The sequence below is a fragment of the Oncorhynchus gorbuscha genome, unplaced genomic scaffold, assembly GCF_021184085.1.
Source record: "Oncorhynchus gorbuscha isolate QuinsamMale2020 ecotype Even-year unplaced genomic scaffold, OgorEven_v1.0 Un_scaffold_6:::fragment_8:::debris, whole genome shotgun sequence".
Classification (NCBI taxonomy): Eukaryota; Metazoa; Chordata; class Actinopteri; order Salmoniformes; family Salmonidae; genus Oncorhynchus; species Oncorhynchus gorbuscha.
The window spans coordinates 22,321-49,948 of NW_025745437.1; the positions used below are offsets into that span (position 1 = coordinate 22,321).

Here is a 27,628-nt window from a genome sequence, read left to right on the forward strand (position 1 = left end):
CCATATGTTTTATCATTAGCATTGCTGAAACGTTACCAGGGCAACTGCGACCAGTGAAGGATGGCCATGCAGGATGAAAGAACCTGGATAAGTGAAGGATGGCCATGGTATTAAAGAACCTGGATAAGTGAAGGATGGCCATGCAGTATTAAAGAACCTGGACAAGTGAAGGATGGCCATGGAGGATTAAAGAACCTGGACAAGTGAAGGATGGCCATGCAGTATTAAAGAACCTGGACAAGTGAAGGATGGCCATGCAGTATTAAAGAACCTGGATAAGTGAAGGATGGCCATGCAGTATTAAAGAACCTGGATAAGTGAAGGATGGCCATGCAGTATTAAAGAACCTGGACAAGTGAAGGATGGCCATGCAGTATTAAAGAACCTGGATAAGTGAAGGATGGCCATGCAGGATTAAAGAACCTGGACAAGTGAAGGATGGCCATGCAGTATTAAAGAACCTGGACAAGTGAAGGATGGCCATGCAGTATTAAAGAACCTGGACAAGTGAAGGATGGCCATGCAGTATTAAAGAACCTGGACAAGTGAAGGATGGCCATGCAGTATTAAAGAACCTGGACAAGTGAAGGATGGCCATGGAGGATTAAAGAACCTGGACAAGTGAAGGATGGCCATGCAGTATTAAAGAACCTGGACAAGTGAAGGATGGCCATGCAGTATTAAAGAACCTTAAGGATGGCCATGGAACCTGGACAAGTGAAGGATGGCCATGCAGGATTAAAGAACCTGGATAAGTGAAGGATGGCCATGCAGGATTAAAGAACCTGGAAGGATGGCCATGCAGTAAGTGAAGGATGGCCATGCAGGATTAAAGAACCTGGATAAGTGAAGGATGGCCATGCAGGATTAAAGAACCTGGATAAGTGAAGGATGGCCATGCAGGATTAAAGAACCTGGACAAGTGAAGGATGGCCATGCAGGATTAAAGAACCTGGACAAGTGAAGGATGGCCATGCAGTATTAAAGAACCTGGACAAGTGAAGGATGGCCATGCAGGATTAAAGAACCTGGATAAGTGAAGGATGGCCATGCAGGATTAAAGGACCTGGATAAGTGAAGGATGGCCATGCAGGATTAAAGAACCTGGATAAGTGAAGGATTTTTTTTAATGATTCATTGTAGAGTTGATTTAGAGTAGAACTGATTGGAAGTGTGTCGTTTTTACCCTCGTATGGTCACTTCTCTCTTTAGGATGTAACAATATGCCATTTAGCAGACATTTTATCCAAAGCGTGCAATGCTAGTGAGCATGATGGAGGCCATTAGTCTACCTGCTATACTACCTCGCTGACAGTTGAAGGACTTTGCCTCGGGCTGTTAATGTTTTCTCATTTACTCCAGCTGTGTTTTGTTCCCTCTTAAGAGTATTTATTTAACCTTTTATTTAAATAGGCAAGTTAGTTAAGAACAACTTGTTTTCTATGACTGCCTACCCCAGCCAAACCCTAACCCGGACGACGCGGGGCCGATTGTGCGCCGCCCGATGGGTAACAATGACTCCCAGATAACCGAGCGTAAAGAAGAGGATCAGACGGTTGGGCTCCTCCACCTCTGTGTTTACCTATTCACTGTGACATACATCGTTAGTTCCATTACGCCTATATACCTATACATACTCTCTTGTTTAGATGTTGTTTTCTAATCTCTCCTTGGAAAGTTGATTTATTGAAAATGTAAATGCATTACTGGGCGTACATCATTTTACCCTGTTCCTTTCTCTGCCCAAATCAAATAATTTATGTTTATCCTGTCCTCTCATGCACCATCTTATGGGCGGTCCAGGCTGTGAATTCTGCAGAATCAACAGAGGAGTTGGAAGAACCCATTTCCTCTGCCGAGGCATTTTGAGGTACAATAAGTGCGTGTCAGAATAAACACAGTTTCACCCTACAGACCTTATACCTTGAAGGTATCTTCTACGATGGTATGAGTTCACCCTACAGACCTTATTCCTTGAAGGTATCTTCTACAATGGTATAGTTTCACCCTACAGACCTTATTCCTTGAAGGTATCTTCTACAATGGTATGGTTTCACCCTACAGATCTTATACCTTGAAGGTATCTTCTACGATGGTATGGTTTCACCCTACAGATCTTATACCTTGAAGGTATCTTCTACGATGGTATGGTTTCACCCTACAGATCTTATACCTTGAAGGTATCTTCTACGATGGTATGGTATGTGTCACTGCATAGTATGTGTCACTGCATAAGGCACTGTATTGCACATAAGTGAGACGAGAAGGAGCCGTTGTCTGTTATTTCTGAAGACCGAACCAAAAACAACTTAAGTGTTAACGTTCTGTCTTTTCACTTGTGATGTTTGTTTTCAGATTTTGAAGAATGTTAAGAATTTACCTCTGAACAGGTCAAGGTGTCATAGACTAGTGCCTGTCACAATTGTTTTCATTTACTATACAATGTTCTTGCATGTCTACCATGGCCATTTTAGCGTTGTATTTTAAAGCTGTTTGTTCATTGTAATCATTATTACAATGATCCTATTCTTAGCATAACCTTCCCCAGGTTGTGTTCAGTGGCCATGTTTTTTTCTTTCTGGGTGGACAGATGTGGGCCACAGCATTATGTCTGCGCTCCACAAGATGTGACTGTTGAGTTAGTAGCTGATCAGAATCCTAAATATGACACACTCGTTGTCTCCTGGCAACCCAGCCAGTTTGGTAGGGGCAAACAAGATACAAACCTTTTCTTCCAATGATCAATCATATACTGTAGAACCAACGTAGTGGTCATTACAATTGGTTGTTTAAAGTCCACAAAACCCACTAAAACTTTTAGATAATGTGATTTCACTGAAAATAGAATATAAAATTTTTGTTGGCATCATTAAACTGAAGATTCATCTTTATCAAATGACTCTCTGTAATTATTATGCGATTAAACTGATTAATCATGTAACTGTAATTAACTAGGAAGTCGGGGCACCAAGGAAAATAGGGTATGGCAACTGCTCGGCCTCCGAACCGCAAGGCACTACAGAGGGTAGTGGGTACGGCCCAGTGCATCACTGGGGCCAAGCTTCCTGCCTTCCAGGACCTCTATACCAGGCGGTGTCAGAGGAAGGCCCTACAAATTGTCTAGTCATAGACTGTTCTCTCTGCTACCACACGGCAAGTGGTACTGGAGCGCCAAGTCTAGGTCCAAGAGGCTTCTAAACAGCTTCTACCGCCAAGCCATAAGACTCCTGAACATCTAATCAAATGGCTGTATTTAAGATGTATTTAAGACCCATAGTTTTTTGTTGTTAATTACCCATTCTGATACTGTCTCACTTATACTCTCAGTCCTTGCTGAGAGTATAAGTGAGGTCCCTGGCTGTAGGTGCTGATGTGTAGCGTGCAATCATCAGCATACATAGTTATTTTCTCTTCTTGTAAGACAAGTGCCAAATAATTAGTAAAAATAACGAGTAACGGCCCAAGGCAACTGCACTGTACATGTCTGACGTTAGAGAAACCTCCATTTGAAGATTGATCTGAGTTATATTGGATAAGTAACTCTCCAACCATGCGATGGCAAGTGAGCTTTTTTCAAATAAGAAGAAAGGCTGCACTAAAATCTTAACAATATAATGTAGTTACAACTATCATCTTATTATCCATTTCTTTTAACCAATCATCAGTCATCTGAGTCAGTGCAGAACAAGATGAGTGCCCTTCCCTATTTGCATGCTGAAAGTCCATCTTTGAAAAATAACACTGTATTTGTTCACGCACAATTTTCTCCATCAGTTTACCCTCAGAGGGTTCCAGGTCTCCGTTCAGGCCTTGTCCTTCCAGGGATCTCCTTCCTCAGAGGGTTCCAGGTCTCCGTTCAGGCCTTGTCCTTCCAGGGATCTGGATCCAGGTCTCCGTTCAGGCCTTGTCCTTCCAGGGATCTCCTTCCTCAGAGGGTTCCAGGTCTCCGTTCAGGCCTTGTCCTTCCAGGGATCTCCTTCCTCAGAGGGTTCCAGGTCTCCGTTCAGGCCTTGTCCTTCCAGGGATCTCCTTCCTCAGAGGGTTCCAGGTTCCAGGTTGTCCTTCCAGGGATCTGGATCCAGGTCCCATTCAGGCCTTGTCCTTCCAGGGATCTCCTTCCTCAGAGGGTTCCAGGTCTCCGTTCAGGCCTTGTCCTTCCAGGGATCTCCTTCCTCAGAGGGTTCCAGGTCTCCGTTCAGGCCTTGTCCTTCCAGGGATCTCCTTCCTCAGAGGGATCCAGGTCAGTTCAGGCCTTGTTTCCAGGGATCTCCTTCCTCAGTTCTCCGTTCAGGCCTTGTCCTTCCAGGGATCTCCTTCCTCAGAGGGTTCCAGGTCTCCGTTCAGGCCTTGTCCTTCCAGGGATCTCCTTCCTCAGAGGGTTCCAGGTCTCCGTTCAGGCCTTGTCCTTCCAGGGATCTCCTTCCTCAGAGGGTTCCAGGTCTCCGTTCAGGCCTTGTCCTTCCAGGGATCTGGATCCAGGTCTCCGTTCAGGCCTTGTCCTTCCAGGGATCTCCTTCCTCAGAGGGTTCCAGGTCTCCGTTCAGGCCTTGTCCTTCCAGGGATCTCCTTCCTCAGAGGGTTCCAGGTCTCCGTTCAGGCCTTGTCCTTCCAGGGATCTCCTTCCTCAGAGGGTTCCAGGTCTCCGTTCAGGCCTTGTCCTTCCAGGGATCTCCTTCCTCAGAGGGTTCCAGGTCTCCGTTCAGGCAGGCCTTGTCCTTCCAGGGATCTCCTTCCTCAGAGGGTTCCAGGTCTCCGTTCAGGCCTTGTCCTTCCAGGGATCTCCTTCCTCAGAGGGTTCCAGGTCTCCGTTCAGGCCTTGTCCTTCCAGGGATCTCCTTCCTCAGAGGGTTCCAGGTCTCCGTTCAGGCCTTGTCCTTCCAGGGATCTCCTTCCTCAGAGGGATCCAGGTCTCCGTTCAGGCCTTGTCCTTCCAAGGATCTCCTTCCTCAGAGGGTTCCAGGTCGTGGGAGGATCTTATATCGCCTGTCAGCTCTTTCTCTTTCACAGCAATATCTCTCTCTGCCTCACATGCCCAAAAGGATTGGACACCATGATTACATGACCCTATTTTTTATAAAGGTCAACCTCTCCAGATTCTTACATAAAGTGGTATACACTATGCTCACTGAAAGGTAAACAAAGAAAAACTATTGTAAAGTGAATACGATTTAGAGTAAGAATGATTGAAGTTATTGGGCCAATAAAAACAAGTGTTGTCTTTTCAAGATTCCCACGTTGTCTAACAGTGTTCACTGGTGTTGTACTGTAGGTGTACCAGTCAGACACCTTCCTCCCTTCTAGCCCTGGGGGCCCAGTAATGCTGTCGCTTTGATGGCCTTGCCAGTTCCTGACTTGTGGGATCAATTCTACCGCAGCAAAAAAACAATTCTCCACACACAGTCAAATCTTCCTCATACTATACAGTACTGCATGCTGTTGGACATAAATGGAACACGGGAACATTGTTCACTAACACTGTTTGCTATGACAACGTTTGATTTGATTTGACCGTTAATTTACAATGAACCATTATCCAGTAAATTCAATGGAAACGGTACTGAACGACCAGTTGAAGAACATTGTGATTATAGTGTCACCGAAGGGCGATGGTCGTGTGTCACGCTGCACTGTCATTTTAAATGGTCAAACCCATATTGATCATGCCACACCTACCAAATACACCGCACGGGTATTGATCTGATGACAAGGGAAGTAAAGAGCAAGACAAATATTTAGCTGAGTCATTTAGTCGTGTCATTTAGCCGACACTCTCATCCAGAGTGATTTACAGTAGTGATCCACCGTGGGAACTGAACCCACAACACCGGCGTTGCAAGCGCCTCGCTCTACCAGCTGACAGCCACACGGGACAAACTGGGCCATAGGTGTAATGAGTGGCATCCTCCCCGTTGGGCTCTGCAAACTCAGTGGCCATTGATTTAGAACGACCGGGACTGTTGAATGGAATTTATTTGTGTAAAAAAAAAACATATACAACAATATGTACAATGTATTCCCAGAGGATAGCACTTATAAGTATGAATTAAAACAGCTGTTTCCAAAGTGGTCCTCAACGGGGAACTATTCTGTGACTGGTGAACCAAAATAAGCTTTTAAAAATGGCCTTGTTTTTATATGTTAAAAGGACTATAATTCTTGGTGTGTTAAATGATAAGGGATGGCCATGGACTATGGTGGATCATTTTAGATTCACTAGTCTCAGAGGATACCAGCAAGCTGGAGTAAAGAAATATTGAAATCTATACATTTTCATGAGATGATTTTGGCATGTAAATATTATTGTAAATAAATTGCCACATTAACATATCTCTCAAGAAAATACATCCGGCTGTACAGTTTGTTCAGATCTCTACACTGCCAACAGATTGATCTCTACACTGCCCACAGATTGATCTCTACACTAGCCACAGATTGATCTCTACACCCCGGCCAACAGATTGATCTCTATGGTGCCCACAGATTGATCTCTACACCCCGGCCAACAGATTGATCTCTACACTGCCCACAGATTGGTCTCTACACTGCCCACAGATTGATCTCTACACTCCGGCCAACAGATTGATCTCTACACTGTCCACAGATTGATCTCTACACTGCCCACAGATTGATCTCTACACTGCCAACAGATTGATCTCTATGGTGCCCACAGATTGATCTCTACACCCCGGCCAACAGATTGATCTCTACACCCCGGCCAACAGATTGATCTCTATGGTGCCCACAGATTGGTCTCTACACTGCCCACAGATTGATCTCTACACCCCGGCCAACAGATTGATCTCTACACTGCCAACAGATTGATCTCTACACTGCCCACAGATTGATCTCTACACTGCAAACAGATTGATCTCTACACCCCGGCCAACAGATTGATCTCTACACTGCCCACAGATTGATCTCTACACTGCCCACAGATTGATCTCTACACTGCCCACAGATTGATCTCTACACTGCAAACAGATTGATCTCTACACTGCCCACAGATTGGTCTCTACACTGCCCACAGATTGATCTCTACACCCCGGCCAACAGATTGATCTCCACACCCCGGCCAACAGATTGATCTCTACACTGCCCACAGATTGATCTCTACACCCCGGCCAAGAGATTGATCTCTACACTGCCCACAGATTGGTCTCTACACTGCCCACAGATTGATCTCTACACCCCGGCCAACAGATTGATCTCTACACTGCCCACAGATTGGTCTCTACACTGCCTACAGATTGATCTCTACACCCCGGCCAACAGATTGATCTCTACACTGCCCACAGATTGATCTCCACACCCCGGCCAACAGATTGATCTCTACACCCCGGCCAACAGATTGATCTCTATGGTGCCCACAGATTGATCTCTACACTGCCAACAGATTGATCTCTACACCCCGGCCAACAGATTGATCTCTATGGTGCCAACAGATTGATCTCTACACCCCGGCCAACAGATTGATCTCTATGGTGCCAACAGATTGATCTCTTCACCCCGGCCAACAGATTGATCTCCACACCCCGGCCAACAGATGTAACTATTTTGAGATGTTGAAACAGGCTATAATAAGATGAGGAAATTCTGATTGTGAAGCAAATTGTTGTATGATATTTGATCTTACTTTTAATTTAATAAATACAAAATCCAGATGTTTTTTATTGTACTGTGTGTTGTACGTGCTATGTAATGATATTTTTTATTTATTTAGCTAGCCTGAACAGCCGCTAGTGGTCGCTGTTAACCTGTTTATTGACGGTCTGACTGTCTTCCGGTTAAGATTATAAACTAAAGATAGAATATAAACTAATTTGACAGTCACTTCGTTCAATCCAGAATCCAGAAAAAAAGTATCAATCAAATTAATATATCTTATCTTTTCAATAAGCTACATTTTATTTTATTCCTTGATTTTATTTTATATAGAAAGCTGCGGATTCAGAAACTGGATTTTGATTGGCTTGCCTAGTCAATTGAGTTTGCCAGCTGAATAGGTTTTCACATCTCCATTCTGCTAGCAGCAGGATTTTATGCTGCAGCACAAACGTGTATTTTATTTCTCAAAATAAGAGTCCCACCTGCAAAAATAAGCTAAACTTTGGAAACATTTTGCACAGAAATGCAACTACCTAGGGAAAATACATATACCAGAATACATTTAGAAAGTTTACACAAATACTTGTATGTTCAAACCAATGATGTATACTGAACACAAATATAAATGCAATATGTAAAGTGTTGGTCCCATGTTTCATGAGCTAAAAAAAAGATCTCAGACATTTTCGATATGCACAAAAAAGTGTATATTGTATATAAATCTTGAGTACCTCTGATTCAGTGCATATTGTATATAAATCTTGAGTACCACTGATTCAGTGAATATTGTATATAAATCTTGAGTACCACTGATTCAGTGAATATTGTATATAAATCTTGAGTACCACTGATTCAGTGAATATTGTATATAAATCTTGAGTACCTCTGATTCAGTGAATATTGTATATAAATCTTGAGTACCACTGATTCAGTGCATATTGTATATAAATCTTGCATGTATGATGTATATAAATCTTGAGTACCTCTGACCAGTGTATTCATATAAATCTTGATTACCTCTGATCATATTGTATATAAATCTTGAGTACCTCTGATCCAGTGTATGATGTATATAAATCTTGAGTACCTCTGATCCAGTGTATATCGTATATAAATCTTGAGTACCTCTGATCCAGTGTATATCGTATATAAATCTTGAGTACCTCTGATCCAGTGTATGATGTATATACATCTTGTGTACCTCTGATCCAGTGTATGATGTATATACATCTTGTGTACCTCTGATCCAGTGTATGATGTATATACATCTTGAGTACCTCTGATCCAGTGTATATTGTATATAAATCTTGAGTACCACTGATCCAGTGTATATTGTATATAAATTGGTTCAAACCTATTTAAAAGGAGGGGGAGTATGCCATGCTGCTGAATATGTATGAGAGTCCCTCTCAAAACCTAAACATATTTGATTAGTAGAGACCCTACTACTACTACTTTTTTCACCCCACTTTAGCTGAGACAGTAAGGCTTTTCCCCTCTCTAGCCCAATATGTAATACAATGTATAGAGAGGCACTAACTCCGAACATGGTTCGTTGGACAAAACCTTTGGGGAAATGAATGTTTTGTTGTTGTTGTAGGATGTTTGGCTAAACGCTGCACATAAGGTCTGTGGTAAACACAGACTTGGGAAATCTTAAACGTTTTGTTCTATGAGAACATCTTCATGAGCTAACGTAACTTTTTTGTTCATTTTGAAGCATTTATGGAATCATAAAAAAAGCACATAATTGCTTCATAATTCATGAAGGTCATTAACTGACTGACTCTGTACCGGCACCACCCTGAAAATACTGTTATTGTTTTACTGCTCGTCTTTAATGACTTTTTACTTTTATCTCTTATTCTTATCTGTATTTTTTGAAACTGCGCTGTCGGTTTGGGGCTCGTAAGTAAGGACTTCACTGTAGGGTCAAGACAACCTGTTGTATTCAGCATTTCACTGTAAGGTCAAGACAACCTGTTGTATTCAGCATTTCACTGTAAGGTCAAGACAACCTGTTGTATTCAGCATTTCACTGTAAGGTCTACACCTGTTGTATTCAGCATTTCACTGTAAGGTCTACAACTGTTGTATTCAGCATTTCACTGTAAGGTCTACACCTGTTGTATTCAGCATTTCACTGTAAGGTCTACAACTGTTGTATTCAGCATTTCACTGTAAGGTCAAGACAACCTGTTGTATTTTCACTGTAAGGTCAAGACAGCATTTCACTGTAAGGTCTACAACCTGTTGTATTCAGCATTTCACTGTAAGGTCAGCATTTCACTGTAACACCTGTTGTATTCAGCATTTCACTGTAAGGTCTACACCTGTTGTATTCAGCATTTCACTGTAAGGTCTACACCTGTTGTATTCAGCATTTCACTGTCTACACCTGTTGTATTCAGCATTTCACTGTAAGGTCTACACCTGTTGTATTCAGCATTTCACTGTAAGGTCTACACCTGTTGTATTCAGCATTTCACTGTAAGGTCTACACCTGTTGTATTCAGCATTTCACTGTATCTACACCTGTTGTATTCAGCATTTCACTGTAAGGTCTACACCTGTTGTATTCAGCATTTCACTGTAAGGTCTACACCTGTTGTATTCAGCATTTCACTGTAAGGTCTACACCTGTTGTATTCAGCATTTCACTGTAAGGTCTACACCTGTTGTATTCAGCATTTCACTGTAAGGTCTACACCTGTTGTATTCAGCATTTCACTGTAAGGTCTACACCTGTTGTATTCAGCATTTCACTGTAAGGTCTACAACTGTTGTATTCAGCATTTCACTGTAAGGTCTACACCTGTTGTATTCAGCATTTCACAGTAAGGTCTACACCTGTTGTATTCAGCATTTCACTGTAAGGTCTACACCTGTTGTATTCAGCATTTCACTGTAAGGTCTACACCTGTTGTATTTGGGGTATGTGACTAATACAATTTGATTTGATATTTCATAGAACAAAACGTATAAGATCTCCCAAGTCTGTGTTAACGGCAGATCTTTCTTTCGCGTTAATCCCATTGCCCTATTCTTTCCCAATTCATCCCCATATGAATGATATATATATATATATGAATGACTGAAAGAACCAGAGGTAACTCCTTTCCAGGTTTTAGGACTACAAACTGACGAGCTCTATTGGGGGTAATGGTGGAGACGAAGTAAAAAGCAATGGAGAGGGCAGAGTAAAACGCCAGCAGCAGTCTGTGTGACACAGACCCCCTAAACAACAAATCAGATTTGGTTAGTGGAGACATTACTGAATCATCATATTATTATATTATTATTATTATTATTATTATTATTTTATTTCCACCCTACTGGCTGAGACCGATTGTGAGGTTTTTTTTCTCTACAGCACAATATCCTTAACATACCAGTCTCAACGTTTGCATTTTTTTTTCATTATTGGTCTTAAAAAAAAATAACATCTTGATAAATTACTTATTGCATTTTATTAGCACAATAAAGGTGGCCATTGATTGAAAATATATATATGTATTTTGAAGCAGTTATAGATGGGTTAGCTGAAAACATTACTAAATGGATGTGCATACTTAAATGGGACAGAAGCATGTGAGTTGTTGTGGTGCTGGTTGGCCAGATACACCACATGACCAAATGTACGTGGACAGCTGCTCGTCGAACATCTCATTCCAAATTCATGGGAATTAATATGGAGTTGGTCCCCCCTCTTTGCTGCTATAACAGCCTCCACTCTTCTGGGAAGGCTTTCCACTAGACGTTGGAACATTGCTGCAGGGACTTAATTCCATTCAGCCACAAGAGCATTAGTGAGGTTGGGCACTGATGTTGGGCGATTAGGTCTGGCTTGCAGTCAGCATTCCATTTAATCCCAAATGTGTTCGATGTAGTTGAGGTCAGGGCTCTGTGCAGGCCAGTCAAGTTCTTCCACATTGATCTCGACAAACCATTTCTGTGTGGAAATCGCTTTGTGCATGGGGGCATTGTCATGCTGAAACAGGAAAGGGCCTTCCCCAAATTGTTTCAGAAAAGTTGAAAGCACAGAATTGTCTAGAATGTCATTGTATGCTGTAGCATTAATATTCCCTGCACTGGAACTAAGGGGCCCGAACAATGAAAAACAGCCCCATACCATTATTCCTTCTCCACCAAACTTGAACAATGAAAAATCAGCCCCATACCATTATTCCTTCTCCACCAAACTTGACAGTTGTCACTATGAATACAAATCTGGGCCCCTGAACAGGTTAACCCACCGCGTTCTCCTGGCATCTGCCAAACCAATAAAAGTCAGATTCTTCTGTTGCACATGGATCTGCCAGATGGTGAAGCGTGATTCATCACACTAGAGAACGCGTTTCCACTGCTCCAGAGTCGGCAGGGTAGCCTAGTGGTTAGAGCGTTGGACTAGTAACCGGAAGGTTGCGAGTTCAAACCCCCGAGCTGACAAGGTACAAATCTGTCGTTCTGCCCCTGAACAGGCAGTTAACCCACCGTTCCCAGGACGTCATTGAAAATAAGAATGTGTTCTTAACTGACTTGCCTGGTTAAATAAAGGTTACATTAATCCATAAAAGTCCAATGGCGGTGAGCTTTACACGACTCCAGCTTGGAACTTTGACAAACGACTCCAGCTTTGAACACTTTGCATTGCACAGTTTGGTGGTCTTAGATTTGTTTGGAACTGTGGACAAACAGTTATTGCTGAAGTTGCTTCCAGAGCCATGTGAAACCAATTTTAGTTATTGTGTGCTGAAGTTGCTGAAGCAAACAGTTATTGTGTGCTGAAGTTGCCCGACAAACAGTTATTGTGTGCTGAAGTTGCTTCCAGAGGCAGTTTGGAACTCGGTAGTGACAAACAGTTATTGTGTGCTGAAGTTGCTTCCAGAGGCAGTTTGGAACTCGGTAGTGAGTGTTGCAACCGAGGACAGATGAGTTTTTTATGCCCTACGTACTTCAGCATTCGGCGGTCCCGTTCTGTGAACTTGTGTGGCCTACCACTTCGTGGTGAGGCCGTTGTTGCTCCTAGACGTTTCCACTTCACAATAACAGCACCTACAGTTGACCAGGCACCTCTAGCAGTGCAGAAATATGATGAACTGACTTGTTGGGAAAAGTGGCATCCTAAGACAGTGCGATGTTGAAAGTCAATGAGCTCTTCTGTACAAGCCATTCTACTGCCAATGTGTGTCTATGGAGATGTATTTATGTTTTCAACAAACATTGGAGACCAAATATAGTTTATATGTTGTTAACAATCCAAGCCAACCCCGTCTGTTTGCCACATAGTTGCGTACGCGTCGGTTTTGTTGGTGTTGAAACGTGGGCTTTTAATTTGAAGGTTCTGTCATTACATATGCACGTGACGTCATCATTTGTGCTGTTGGCAGAACGCGAGCTTCCCGACCAACATGGAGAGAAAAGGTAATTGTTATAAAGGCATAAAATACACAATTTATCGGTTTGGTGTTCACATAATATATATGAACAAACGTGATTTTAGTGTCGTATTTAAAGTTACTGTTCATTGTATCGACGTACTCTTTATGTACGAAATGTTTTGTGGAATTGCATGTCCCCTGAACGCACTGGCGCAGCTAGCTAATGCTAACTAAGCTAGTACCATCAACCTGACCCCTTAACTACAATCCATTGATTTGAATGTCATTGCAAACTATGATAAAGTAATTGAGTAAACGTGGACGGAGTCATGTATTTGTTTGTGCGATTGGCATGAGCAGATATTCAGTGAGTGGTGGTTGCACGCTAGTTAGCTGGACAAACATCGCAGTTGTCTCTTCCTTTTTTAAAAGAGGACGTTATTGAATATCTTCAACCAGTAGCTCACTTATGTAAGCTAATGCGACCACAATTTAATTGGGTCTATAGTTCGCTAACAACTGTGGCTAATGTTAGCTGGCTAATAATTAATTTGCTAGTTGGCTCACAGGCCAGTTTTCAGATGTACTAGCAAGCACATCACGTTTCGTCCAGTGAGTCACTACATGGACACATAGCTAGATAAATATACTGCTGAAGTGATGGCTACCTAGATATTGAATACATCTCTTTCATTGCAAATTTTAGTAAATCCTCTTTCATTAGTTTTAGCTCTTCAAGCGAGGAAGAAGAGGGCAAAAGCGAAGAAGTCCAGCAAGAAGTGAGTCAATCTGCAATGCACAAACATACTGGCCCTGCAATGCACAAACATACTGGCCAACAACATGTGTCTAATGACGTAGTCATTTGTTGTTGTTGTTTTTACCAAGGCGTGGAATCAGCTCGAGGCCCAAAGGTCCAGTTTCCGTCGCGTGCTAAAAAGTACTGACTTGACTGGTCGTTGTGGTCTGTGACAGTCACATTACTACTAGACTACACGTGCTGTCCACTCCAGACTTGCACAGCAGACTGTTCTGATTTTGCAATAGCCATCCGTTTTTAGCCACCATAACACCTAGTTAATTATTTATTTAGGTTGAATTACAGTTCTGTGTGAAACTCTCCACACCCCTTGCACAGTCTTCACATTTTGCTGCCTTAAAATTAAAAGTGATTACATTCAAATGTTCCCCCAATCGATCTATACAACCTATTCCACTTAGAAATACAAAATGAGGTTTTATTGATTGTCTTCACATCCCATAGTTGATACTTGGTGAAGCACCTTTAGGCAGCTGTGAATTATTTTGAATACTAATCTACCGACCGTGCACAACTGTTAGGGTAACATACTGTATATCCATTGTTTTTGTAAGAATTTCTCACTCAGTCAATCTGGTTGGGAATAATTGATGGACAGCAATTGTCAAACCTGGTCTCCGATTATATATATAAAAAAAAAAGCAGATTTAAGTCAGGAAGGAGACTGGAACATTCAGGAACACAACACCTCTTCGTTCAACCATTACTATGAGGAAGAATACAGTGTTGGGATAAATGCTGAACTGAAGGACTGAGGTTATTCTAGGCTGATGAGATCTTGTACGTTTTGTTCTGATTATATGAGTCAGATCTCCTATGCTTGTTTACCACAGGCCTTATTTTAAGTGTTTATAAAAAATTAAAATCAACATTAATTTCCCCATTGGCTTTGACCAACGAACTATGGCTGAGTTGTTGCCTAGAAAACGACGCCATTACTATTACTCTCTCTTCTTACATGCCAAAGACACAGCCTTACACCTCTCCTCTTTCCAAGAGGGGTTGAGGGTTCCTGTTTTCATGACACTGACCAGGTGGATCCAGGTGAAAGCTATGATCCCTTATTGATGTCACTTGTTAAATCAATTTCAATCAGTGTAGATGAAGGGGAGGAGACAGGTTAAATAAGGATTTTTAAGCTTTGAGATTAATTTTTGTGTGTGCCATTCAGAGGGGGGTTGTAGGTGCCAGGCGCACCGGTTTGTGTCAACCCAATATTAAGGCGTTCTTAATGTTTTGTGTACACAGTAGGCCTAATGCATTGTTCTGACTCTGCATGGTGGTGATATAGACAATGCAGTGCGTGCTTTGTGTGAAGTTTCTGAGAAGACTTTGAATGGCACATGTCCTTTTGGTTTCCATAGCAGCAGTTGATTCATTACAGGCTTTGAGTGTTTGAACTATATGGCCTCTGGTCGTGTCTATTCTCTGTAGGCAGGAGGAATACAGCGTGTCTTTATTCTGTAGGCAGGAGGAATACAGCGTGTCTATTCTCTGGAGGCAGGAGGAATACAGCGTGTCTATTCTCTGGAGGCAGGAGGAATACAGCGTGTCTTTTTTCTGGAGGCAGGAGGAATACAGCGTGTCTATTCTCTGGAGGCAGGAGGAATACAGCGTGTCTATTCTCTGTAGGCAGGAGGAATACAGCGTGTCTTTTTTCTGTAGGCAGGAGGAATACAGCATATCTGGAAATGTCATGAGCTAATAATATCAATATTTACATGGTGACATCACACCTGTGTGTGGTTGTGACTCTGACCACGGCACACCCAAGTCCGATATGGGCGTCTGAATCCATACAGCAGGGCCACTCATGGGCGTCTGAATCCATACAGCAGGGCCACTCCTGGGCGTCTGAATCCATACAGCAGGGCTACTCCTGGGGGTCTGAATCCATACAGCAGGGCCACTCCTGGGCGTCTGAATCCATACAGCAGGGCCACTCCTGGGCGTCTGAATCCATACAGCAGGGCCACTCCTGGGGGTCTGAATCCATACAGCAGGGCCACTCCTGGGCGTCTGAATCCATACAGCAGGGCCACTCCTGGGGGTCTGAATCCATACAGCAGGGCCACTCCTGGGGTTCTGAATCCATACAGCAGGGCCACTCCTGGGGGTCTGAATCCATACAGCAGGGCTACTCCTGGGCGTCTGAATCCATACAGCAGGGCCACTCCTGGGGTCTGAATCCATACAGCAGGGCCACTCCTGGGGGTCTGAATTCATACAGCAGGGCCACTCCTGGGGGTCTGATTTCTGAGGGCCACTTCATCTGAATCCATACAGGGCAGGGCCTGAATCCTGCAGGGCCACTCCTGGGGGTCTGAATTCATACAGCAGGGCTACTCCTGGGCGTCTGAATCCATACAGCAGGGCCACTCCTGGGGGTCTGAATCCATACAGCAGGGCCACTCCTGGGGGTCTGAATTCATACAGCAGGGCCACTCCTGGGCGTCTGAATTCATACAGCAGGGCTACTCCTGGGCGTCTGAATCCATACAGCAGGGCCACTCCTGGGGGTCTGAATCCATACAGCAGGGCCACTCCTGGGCGTCTGAATCCATACAGCAGGGCCACTCCTGGGCGTCTGAATGCACTTCTGTATTTGTTTTGTTTCCATCTGACAGTTACTTGTACTCAGTGAATTTCTTAATTGGTGTCCCAGGTCTACAGTAAACCAGTCCTTAATTATATATCACAAGATGTAAAGCGGCCAGAAGTAACTGGGTCAGATTAATGTATCCCACGACAGGTACACAAGTTTAGTACACATGTTGGTGACTCTTGGCCCTGTCCAGAATGACATTATACCTCAAGTAATCCTATAACACCCATAATGAATATTGTGAATGATGTACAGTATTTTAGTAAATCCTGTTTAGGGTTGCAAAGGGTTGGAAACTTTCTGGTAAATTTGTGGTATTTTTCCAGTAATTTTCCATGGGAAGTTAAGCCTGGGAATTTGGTGAATTCTGCGTAAATTCATTAAAAAAAGTTAGCTTATAACAGTGAATCTTTTTTTGTGGGATACAAAAAAGGCAATTCTAGGTTTTGTGGCATATTTTGGTTGAATTATCCCCAATTCAATGGAATTGCAACCCTCTGCATGCACAGTGCATTCTTCCATCACATGTACAGCTGATTTTCAAGATCTTGCACACTAATGAGATGCTATTGAGCCCACACTACTACAGTGTCTGAGCCAAGGACTACATGCTTTCTGGTAAGTTTTGATTACAATACTGGGTGGGGTGAATATATTTTATGACATGCATTATTTTTTTGTTAACTAGTAAATAGTAGCCTACAGCAAAGTGAGTTGAAATCATTTTTAACTTGTTGACAATTTCTGCTAGTTAGTTTTTGCTACCATGTGGGGGTTTGCTTGCTTGAGCCTGCTAACTGAGGAGTGTTAATTCACCTGTTTCCATGCATGTTTAATTTTTTTCTAATCTTTACAGGAAAATGCCACGGGCACTATCTGGTGTGTGGAGATGTTTCACTGCATCTAATGTAGAAGGAAAAGCCGTGTACCTTTGCAAATACTGTGCCAAATCATATGTGAAGAATGCAACAAAGATACAGAATTATCTGGCCACGTGCATAAAGTTCCCTCGGCGCTCAACAAGCAACCTCTGACAAAAGTCCCTCTACTTCTATTCGAGGTGAAAATGAGCATCCTGTCTGGTGCAGAGATCAACAAGGCCTATGGTGTCATCACTACCGTGTCTCGCCATGATCTGGATGAGGGAAAGGTTCTTGGCAGTCTGGAAAAGTACACTTCTAAGCAAGGGCTTTTGGATGGAGATGCAATATGGCAGTCTTGCCAGCATATCTCATCAGCCACCTGGTGGAAGGGACTTTGTGGATCTGAGGCTCTTTCCCCTGTTGCCTCCATCATCCTCCAAATCCCACCAACATCAGCCGCCTCAGACTGCAACTGGTCCTTGCCTGGGAACACACACACCAAATTATGCAACAGGCGGACCAATACAAGAGTTTACAAAATGGTGGCCTTCTGGGCAAATTTTGAGGCTTTTTGAACCTGACAACGAGCCATCGTCAACAAGGTTGGAAGGTGACAGTGAAGATGAGGCCTCAGAGTTTGATGTTCAAGAGGTGGACATTGAGGAGGTCCAGGGAGAAGACATGGAAGACTGAGAGGAAGACAACCAAAGCTTTAGTTTCTAGACTATCATTTTACAGATTTATGTTGACAACGATTTTGGGAGATGTGATGGATCATTCAATATTCCCTTTGTTGTTCAGTGAAATCATCTCATGAAGAGTCGACTCATTTAATTACTTCAATTAGTTACTAAATTAAATAATATTTTTCTATTAGAAGGATTTAATCATTTGCAATTGTCTACTTGTGATAAGGTCAAATGTTTCTGTCTCCATATGATATGGTAAATATCTACATTTTAAATGGTATTAATATTAATTTACATATATTTCCGTTAATTCCCATATATTCCTGTTTAATTACCACGGAATGTTTCCTTCTCCTGAATGTTCCCCAAATTGTGCAGCCCTTGTCCTATTATAGATAGAATGAAGATGGTTGTGGTTTATCCCCAACAGCCAAGCCGACCCACACTATGCCATCACACATTGCAGACATCCTATGTTATGTAATGCCTATCTGCTGTGCTGCTATATTTATAGCAGCAGGAGAACGATGAAGTGCGCAGCAGGGGTTAACTGAAGCGTGACATTATGGATGGTGGAAATGCCCGGCCCATTAAGGCATTATCAGAGCTTATGGCAGTTTCTGCACCCAGAACAACACAGCTTTGTCTCGTCTGCACCCAGAACAACCCAGCCTAGTCTCGTCTGCACCCAGAACAACCCAGCCTAGTCTCGTCTGCACCCAGAACAACCCAGCCTAGTCTCGTCTGCACCCAGAACAACCCAGCCTAGTCTCGTCTGCACCCAGAACAACCCAGCCTAGTCTCGTCTGCACCCAGAACAACCCAGCCTAGTCTCGTCTGCACCCAGAACAACCCAGCCTAGTCTCGTCTGCACCCAGAACAACCCAGCCTAGTCTCGTCTGCACCCAGAACAACCCAGCCTAGTCTCGTCTGCACCCAGAACAACCCAGCCTAGTCTCGTCTGCACCCAGAACAACCCAGCCTAGTCTCGTCTGCACCCAGAACAACCCAGCCTAGTCTCGTCTGCACCCAGAACAACCCAGCCTAGTCTCGTCTGCACCCAGAACAACCCAGCCTAGTCTCGTCTGCACCCAGAACAACCCAGCCTAGTCTCGTCTGCACCCAGAACAACCCAGCCTAGTCTCGTCTGCACCCAGAACAACCCAGCCTAGTCTCGTCTGCACCCAGAACAACCCAGCCTAGTCTCGTCTGCACCCAGAACAACCCAGCCTAGTCTCGTCTGCACCCAGAACAACCCAGCCTAGTCTCGTCTGCACCCAGAACAACCCAGCCTAGTCTCGTCTGCACCCAGAACACCCAGAACAGAACAACCAGCCTAGTCTCGTCTGCACCCAGAACAACCCAGCCTAGTCTCGTCTGCACCCAGAACAACCCAGCCTAGTCTCGTCTGCACCCAGAACAACCCAGCCTAGTCTCGTCTGCACCCAGAACACCCAGAACAACCCAGCCTAGTCTCGTCTGCACCCAGAACAACCCAGCCTAGTCTCGTCTGCACCCAGAACAACCCAGCCTAGTCTCGTCTGCACCCAGAACAACCCAGCCTAGTCTCGTCTGCACCCAGAACAACCCAGCCTAGTCTCGTCTGCACCCAGAACAACCCAGCCTAGTCTCGAACTGCACCCAGAACAACACAGCCTAGTCTCGTCTGCACCCAGAACAACACAGCCTAGTCTCGTCTGCACCCAGAACAACCCAGCCTAGTCTCGTCTGCACCCAGAACAACACAGCCTAGTCTCGTCTGCACCCAGAACACCCAGAACAAACACAGCCTAGTCTCGTCTGCACCCAGAACAACACAGCCTAGTCTCGTCTGCACCCAGAACAACACAGCCTAGTCTCGTCTGCACCCAGAACAACACAGCCTAGTCTCGTCTGCACCCAGAACAACACAGCCTAGTCTCGTCTGCACCCAGAACAACACAGCCTAGTCTCGTCTGCACCCAGAACAACCCAGCCTAGTCTCGTCTGCACCCAGAACAACACAGCCTAGTCTCGTCTGCACCCAGAACAACACAGCCTAGTCTCGTCTGCACCCAGAACAACACAGCCTAGTCTCGTCTGCACCCAGAACAACACAGCCTAGTCTCGTCTGCACCCAGAACAACACAGCCTAGTCTCGTCTGCACCCAGAACAACACAGCCTAGAGTTCTGGCAAATACTTTTTGTATTTTTCTAACAATGGATATCCTCTCTGTAGTCATCCTATGTATGTGAATAACTTGAGTTTATTTTGAGAGCAGTAAGGCAGTTAGCTGGCTGTCACTGCTTTGGGATGTCTTGAATGTAAAGGGCAACAGTCCTGTATCAAATGTCAGTGTAAATGCCAAGGCAAGTCACTCATCTCTAGGGGGAAAAGTTTGTCATCCATGGGAAAATGTCTATTTTTATGGAAAGGGATGGTTATAATTTAATACTGCATTTATTAGCGTGCGAGACTGTTAAAATGCGATAATCGATAATGATATTTTGTTATTATTTTACTGTAGTTACTTGCATCACTCATACTAGACTGTCCTCCAGGCAGCCAGCCCACCCCAGGGGGACAGGGTCCCAGCAGCAACCTGAAACAGGGGCCTCTATGTTCTAAAAACAGTGCTTTCAGAAAGTTTTCTTCCATGTTTTGTTGTTAAAGCCCTAATTCAGAATTGATTACGTAGATTATTTTTTTCTTTCTCTCTCGCCTATCTAAACACACAATAACCCATAATGACCAAGTGAAAGCATGTTTTTTAGAAATATTAGCAAATGTATTGAACATTTTTAAATACAGAAATCTGATTTGCATAAGTATTCACACCCCTTGAGTCAATACTTTGTAGAAGCACTTTGGTGGCGTTTTATAGCTTTGAGTTGTCTTGGGTATGTCTGTCAGTTTTGAGTCGTCTTGATTTGGGGATTTTCTCAAGCTCTGTTAAGTTCAATGTGGCGCAGCGGTGAACAGCAATCTTCAAGTCTTTCCACAGATTTTCAATGGCATTCAAGTCTGGGCTTTGGCTGGGCCACTCAAGGACTTTCACATTCTTGTTCTGAAGCCATTCCAACGTTGCCTTGGGTCATTTTCCTGTTGGAACGTAAAATCTTCGCCCCAGCCTGTCGTTGGCACTCTGAAGCAAGTTATCATCAACGATTTGCCTGTATTTGGTTCCATTCATTGTTCCTTTATCCTTACCAGTCTCCCAGTCCCCGCTGCTGAAAAGCATCCCCATAGCATGATGCTGCCACCATGCTTCACGGTAGGGATAGTGTTAGATGGGTGACGAGCTGTCCCTGGTTTTCTCCAGACGTGGCGATTTGCATTCAGGCCAAAGTTCCATTTTATTTCTCATTAGACCAGAATCGTTATGCTCGAAGTCTCTCACGTGCCTAATTGCAAACTCCAAGCATGCTGTCATGTACCATTTTTCTCAGGAGTGGCGTCCGTCTGGCCACTCTCCCTTAAATCCCAGATGGATGAAGTGCTGTAGAGACTGTTGTCCTTCTGGAAGGTTCTCCCACCTCAGCCTTGGAACTCTGTACTTCTGTCAGAGTGGTCATTTGGTTCTTGGTCACCTCCCTGACCAAGGTCCTTCTAGCCCTGTTGTGTAGTTTGGTGAGACGGCCAGCTCTAATCAGAGTCTGGGTAGTTAAATATTTTTTTATATTCCCCAATGATGGAGACCACTGTGCTCTTGGAAACGTACAACTCTATAGACTCTTTTAAAACCCTTTCCCCAGGTATGCCTCATCACAATTCTATTCATTTATTTTATTTAACCTTTATTTAACTAGGCAAGTCAGTTAAAAACAAATTCTTATTTACAATGGCGGCTTAGGAACAGTGGGTTAACTGCCTTGTTATGGGGCAGAACAACAGATTTTTAATCCTTGTCAGCTCGGGAATTTGATCTAGCAACTTTTCCGTTACTGGCCCAACGCTTGTAACCACTAGGCTACCTGTTACCCCTAACCACTAGGCTACCTGTTACCCCTAACCACTAGGCTACCTGTTACCCCTAACCACTAGGCTACCTGTTACCCCTAACCACTAGGCTACCTGTTACCCCTAACCACTAGGCTACCTGTTACCCCTAACCACTAGGCTACCTGTTACCCCTAACCACTAGGCTACCTGTTACCCCTAACCACTGGGCTACCTGTTACCCCTAACCACTGGGCTACCTGTTACCCCTAACCACTGGGCTACCTGTTACCCACTGGGCTAACCACTGGGCTACCTGTTACCCCTGGGCTAACCACTGGGCTAACCCTAACCACTGGGCTACCTGTTACCCCTAACCACTGGGCTACCTGTTACCCCTAACCACTGGGCTACCTGTTACCCCTAACCACTGGGCTACCTGTTACCCCCACTAACCACTGGGCTACCTGTTACCCCCACTAACCACTGGGCTACCTGTTACCCCTAACCACTGGGCTACCTGTTACCCCTAACCACTGGGCTACCTGTTACCCCTAACCACTGGGCTGGGCTACCTGTTACCCCTAACCACTGGGCTACCTGTTACCCCCCTAACCACTGGGCTACCTGTTACCCCTAACCACTGGGCTACCTGTTACCCCTAACCACTGGGCTACCTGTTACCCCTAACCACTGGGCTACCTGTTACCCCTAACCACTGGGCTACCTGTTACCCCTAACCACTGGGCTACCTGTTACCCCTAACCACTGGGCTACCTGTTACCCCTAACCACTGGGCTACCTGTTACCCCTAACCACTGGGCTACCTGTTACCCCTAACCACTGGGCTACCTGTTACCCCTAACCACTGGGCTACCTGTTACCCTAACCACTGGGCTACCCCCTAACCACTGGGCTACCTGTTACCCCTAACCACTAACCACTGGGCTACCTGTTACCCCTAACCACTGGGCTACCTGTTACCCCTAACCACTGGGCTACCTGTTACCCCTAACCACTGGGCTACCTGTTACCCCTAACCACTGGGCTACCTGTTACCCCCTAACCACTGGGCTACCTGTTACCCCTAACCACTGGGCTACCTGTTACCCCTAACCACTGGGCTACCTGTTACCCCTAACCACTGGGCTACCTGTTACCCCTAACCACTGGGCTACCTGTTACCCCTAACCACTGGGCTACCTGTTACCCCTAACCACTGGGCTACCTGTTACCCCTAACCACTGGGCTACCTGTTACCCCTAACCACTGGGCTACCTGTTACCCCTAACCACTGGGCTACCTGTTACCCCTAACCACTGGGCTACCTGTTACCCCTAACCACTGGGCTACCTGTTACCCCCACTGGGCTACCTGTTACCCCTAACCACTGGGCTACCTGTTACCCCCACTAACCACTGGGCTACCTGTTACCCCCACTGGGCTACCACTGGGCTACCTGTTACCCCTAACCACTGGGCTACCTGTTACCCCCACTGGGCTAACCACCACTAACCACTGGGCTACCTGTTACCCCTAACCACTGGGCTACCTGTTACCCCTAACCACTGGGCTACCTGTTACCCTAACCACTGGGCTACCACTGGGCTACCTGTTACCCCCCTAACCACTGGGCTACCTGTTACCCCTAACCACTGGGCTACCTGTTACCCCTATCCACTGGGCTACCTGTTACCCCTATCCACTGGGCTACCTGTTACCCCTATCCACTGGGCTACCTGTTACCCCTATCCACTAGGCTACCTGTTACCCCTATCCACTAGGCTACCTGTTACCCCTAACCACTAGGCTACCTGTTACCCCTATCCACTAGGCTACCTGTTACCCCTAACCACTAGGCTACCTGTTACCCCTTACTAGGCTACCTGCCTAACCACTAGGCTACCTGTTACCCCTAACCACTAGGCTACCTGTTACCCCTAACCACTAGGCTACCTGTTACCCCTAACCACTAGGCTACCTGTTACCCCTATCCACTAGGCTACCTGTTACCCCTATCTATCTCAGAGATCTACGGACAATTCCTTGTATTTCATGCTATAGTTTCTGCACTGACATGCACTGTTAACAATAGGACCTTTTTATATAGACAGGTTGTGTTGTTATGTCCGAACAATTTAATTGGCTACAGGTGGACACCAAGTTGTAACGACGTCTCAAGAATGATCAAAGGAAATTGGATGCACCTGAGCTCCAATGTGGAGTGGCCTAGCAAAGGGGTGTGAATACTTATGTACATTTGATTTCTGTACTTTATTTTCAATATGTTTGCGAAATTGTCTAAACATGTTTTCAATTTGTGTGTCGGTGGGTGAAAAGTAAATTTAATCCATTTTGAATTCAGGCTGTAACACAAGAATGGGGAATAAGTCAAGGGGTGTGAATAGTTTCTGAAGGCTCTATGTTCTGTTATTATACTATTATACCGTCATAACATTCATGTGGGTCTTCCAGGCATCCTGCCCACCCCAGGGGTACAGCAGCCCAGCAGCAGCCCCAGCCAGAGGCCTCTCCCCAGGAGCCAGATGAGCCTGAGGAGATCCTAGGCTCTGATGACGAGGAGCAGGAAGACCCCAACGATTACTGCAAAGGTGAGTTGCCCTTATATACACTCGATGTCCTAGAGGTCTTCCAGGAAGTACCCGAGACTCGGTTGCCACGGAACCCGGATCCACTCGGTTGCCACGGAACCCGGATCTGGGTGAAAATAAGTGAAATACAGACAGTATCTAAAATTTATATTTGAAGAGTTTAGTTACAAAACTTAAATGCAAATTTCACACATTTACTTTAAAAATTAAAAATAAATGGAGAGACGAAAGTTGAAAGTCATGCGTCCTCCGATACCCAACCAAGCCGCACTGCTTCTTAACACAGCGCCATCCAACCCGGAAGCCAGCCGCACCAATGTGTCGGAGGAGTCACCTGTGTACCTGGCAACCTTGGTTAGCGTGCACTGCGCCAGGCACACCACAGGAGTCACCGGTGCGCGAAGAGACAATGATTTCCCTACCGGCCAAACCCTCCCTAACCCGGACAACACTAGGTCAATTGTGCGTCGCCCCACGAACCTCCCGGTCACGGCCGGTTACGACAGAGCCTGGGCGCGAACCCAGAGTCTCTGCTGGCACAGCTGGCGCTGCAGTACGGCGCCCTTAACCACTGCGCCACCTGGGAGGCCCTCACATTTATATTTTAATGAAATAAAAGATCCCAGAAATGTCACATATGCAGAAAAAGCTGAAATTTCTTATTTTGTGTAGAAATTTGTTGACATCCTTGTTAGTGAACATTTCTCCTTTGCAAAGATAAACCATCCACCTGACAGGTGTGGCATATCAAGAAGCTGATTAAACAGCATGATCAATACATCGATGCACCTTGCTGGGGACAATAAAAGGCCACTCTAAAATGTGTAGTTTTGTCACATGACACAATGCCACAGATGTCTCAAGTTTTAAGGGAGCGTGCAATTGTCATGCTGACTGCAGGAATGTCCACCAGAGATGTTGCCAGAAAATGTCATGTTAATTTCTCTACCATAAACTGCCTCCGACGTCGTTGTAGAGAATTTGGCAGTACGTCTAACCGGCCTCACAACCACAGACCACGTGTAACCACGCCAGCCCAGGACCCCCGGCTTCTTCACCTGTGGGATCGTCTGAAGGAGTATTTCTGTCTGTAATAATGCCACAATGCCACAGATGTCTCAAGTTTTAAGGGAGCGTGCAATTGGCATGCTGACTGCAGGAATGTCCACCAGAGATGTTGATTTCTCTACCATAAGCCACCTTAAAAATCCTTTTAGAGAATTTGGCAGTACGTCCAAACCGCCTCACAACGTAAAGCTGATGAAACTGAGGATTATTTCTGTCTGTAATAAAGCTCTCTTTGTGGGGAAAAACATTCTGATTGGCTGGGCTTGGCTCCCCAGTGGGTGGGCCTGGCTCCTTAGTGGGTGATCCTATTGCCACCCATGGCTGTACCCCTGCCCAGTCATGTGAAATCCATAGATTAGGGCCTAATTTATTTATTCAATTAACTGATTTCCTTACATGTACTGTAACTCAGTAAAATTTGAAATTATTGCATGTTAATTAATATTTTAGTTCAGTGTGTGTGTGTGTGTGTGTGTGTGTGTGTGTGTATGTATATATATATATATATATATATATATATATATATATATATATATTTCACATTATTAGTCCTAATAACAAAATAATGAATGTTGAACTTGCTTTTCTTCTGTCTCCATTCTCCCTCTCCTGTTTGTCTAGGTGGCTACCACCATGTAAAGATAGGAGACCTGTTCAATGGGAGGTACCATGTGATCAGGAAGCTGGGCTGGGGACACTTCTCCACTGTGTGGCTGGCCTGGGACATACAGTAAGAGCTTCTTCTCCTCTGTTTCTCTCTGTTAACACACATGCTAAGGTGGATGTTCTCTTTGAGCACATTTTGAAATGGCACTGTATTGGCTCATAGCCATACAGTGGGGCAACAATGTATTTAGTCAGCCACCAATTGTGCAAGTTCTCACACTTAAAAATATACTTATTTTCCACCATAATTTCCAAATAAATTCATTAAAAATCCTACAATGTGATTTTCTGGAGAGAAAAAAATCTCATTTTGCCTGTCATAGTTGAAGTGTACCTATGATGAATATTACAGGCCTCATCTTTTTAAGTGGGAGAACTTGCACAATTGGTGGCTGACTACATTTTTTGCCCCACTGTAAGTAATGGGCTATATAAGGAATATAGGGTGCATTTGGGACAGAGAGACTTGTCATCTGTGTCAGCTTGACTGACTTGACAGTCTGTGTTGTAGGGTGAAGCGGTTTGTGGCTATGAAGGTTGTGAAGAGTGCAGAGCATTACACCGAGACAGCCGTGGATGAGATCAAACTGCTCAGATCTGTGAGTACTACCTTAACAGTCATTTATACCCAACATAACATCAGGCTGATGTTTTCATCTGTAAAATACCTCCCTTTATTCTCCTGTCCTTTCCTTTCAGACACATTTGTTCTGATAAAAAAAATAATCCTGGCTTTGCTTCGTAGGTGAGAAACACGGACCCTGACGATCCCAAGAGGGAGATGGTGGTTCAGCTACTGGATGACTTCAAGATCTCCGGCGTCAACGGGACTCATGTGTGCATGGTGTTTGAGGTGCTGGGGCACCACCTACTGAAGTGGATCATCAAGTCCAACTACCAGGGCCTTCCTCTGCCCTGCGTCAAGAGCATCATACGCCAGGTAACTAGTACCAAGAGCAACACATGACGGGTAACTAGTAGTACCAAGAGCAACACTTGACAGGTAACTAGTAGTATCAAGAGCAACACTTGACTGGTAACTAGTAGTACCAAGAGCAACACGTGACTGGTAACTAGTAGTACCAAGAGCAACACGTGACTGGTAACTAGTAGTACCAAGAGCAACACGTGACTGGTAACTAGTAGTACCAAGAGCAACACGTGACTGGTAACTAGTAGTACCAAGAGCAACACGTGACTGGTAACTAGTAGTACCAAGAGCAACACGTGACTGGTAACTAGTAGTACCAAGAGCAATACGTGACTGGTAACTAGTAGTACCAAGAGCAACACGTGACTGGTAACTAGTAGTACCAAGAGTAACACGTGACTGGTAACTAGTAGTACCAAGAGCAACACGTGACTGGTAACTAGTAGTACCAAGAGCAACACGTGACTG

At 44.6% G+C, this 27,628-nt stretch overlaps 1 protein-coding gene across 2 annotated transcripts in view; it reads left to right on the forward strand.

The window, feature by feature from the left end:
* Positions 1–12,931: 12,931 nt before the first annotated feature.
* Positions 12,932–27,628, forward strand: part of LOC124019004 (SRSF protein kinase 1-like) — a 32,822-nt gene continuing 18,125 nt past the window's right edge. The window contains exons 1-6 of one of the 2 annotated variants that reach the window (XM_046334348.1): positions 12,932–13,029; positions 13,711–13,765; positions 24,359–24,495; positions 26,185–26,293; positions 26,741–26,828; positions 26,975–27,169. In XM_046334348.1, coding sequence (XP_046190304.1) covers positions 13,017–13,029; positions 13,711–13,765; positions 24,359–24,495; positions 26,185–26,293; positions 26,741–26,828; positions 26,975–27,169 — 597 coding nt within the window. In that variant the 5' untranslated portion in view covers positions 12,932–13,016. The remainder of the gene's footprint in view (positions 13,030–13,710; positions 13,766–24,358; positions 24,496–26,184; positions 26,294–26,740; positions 26,829–26,974; positions 27,170–27,628) is intronic. The other variant, XM_046334347.1, reaches the window with a different exon arrangement.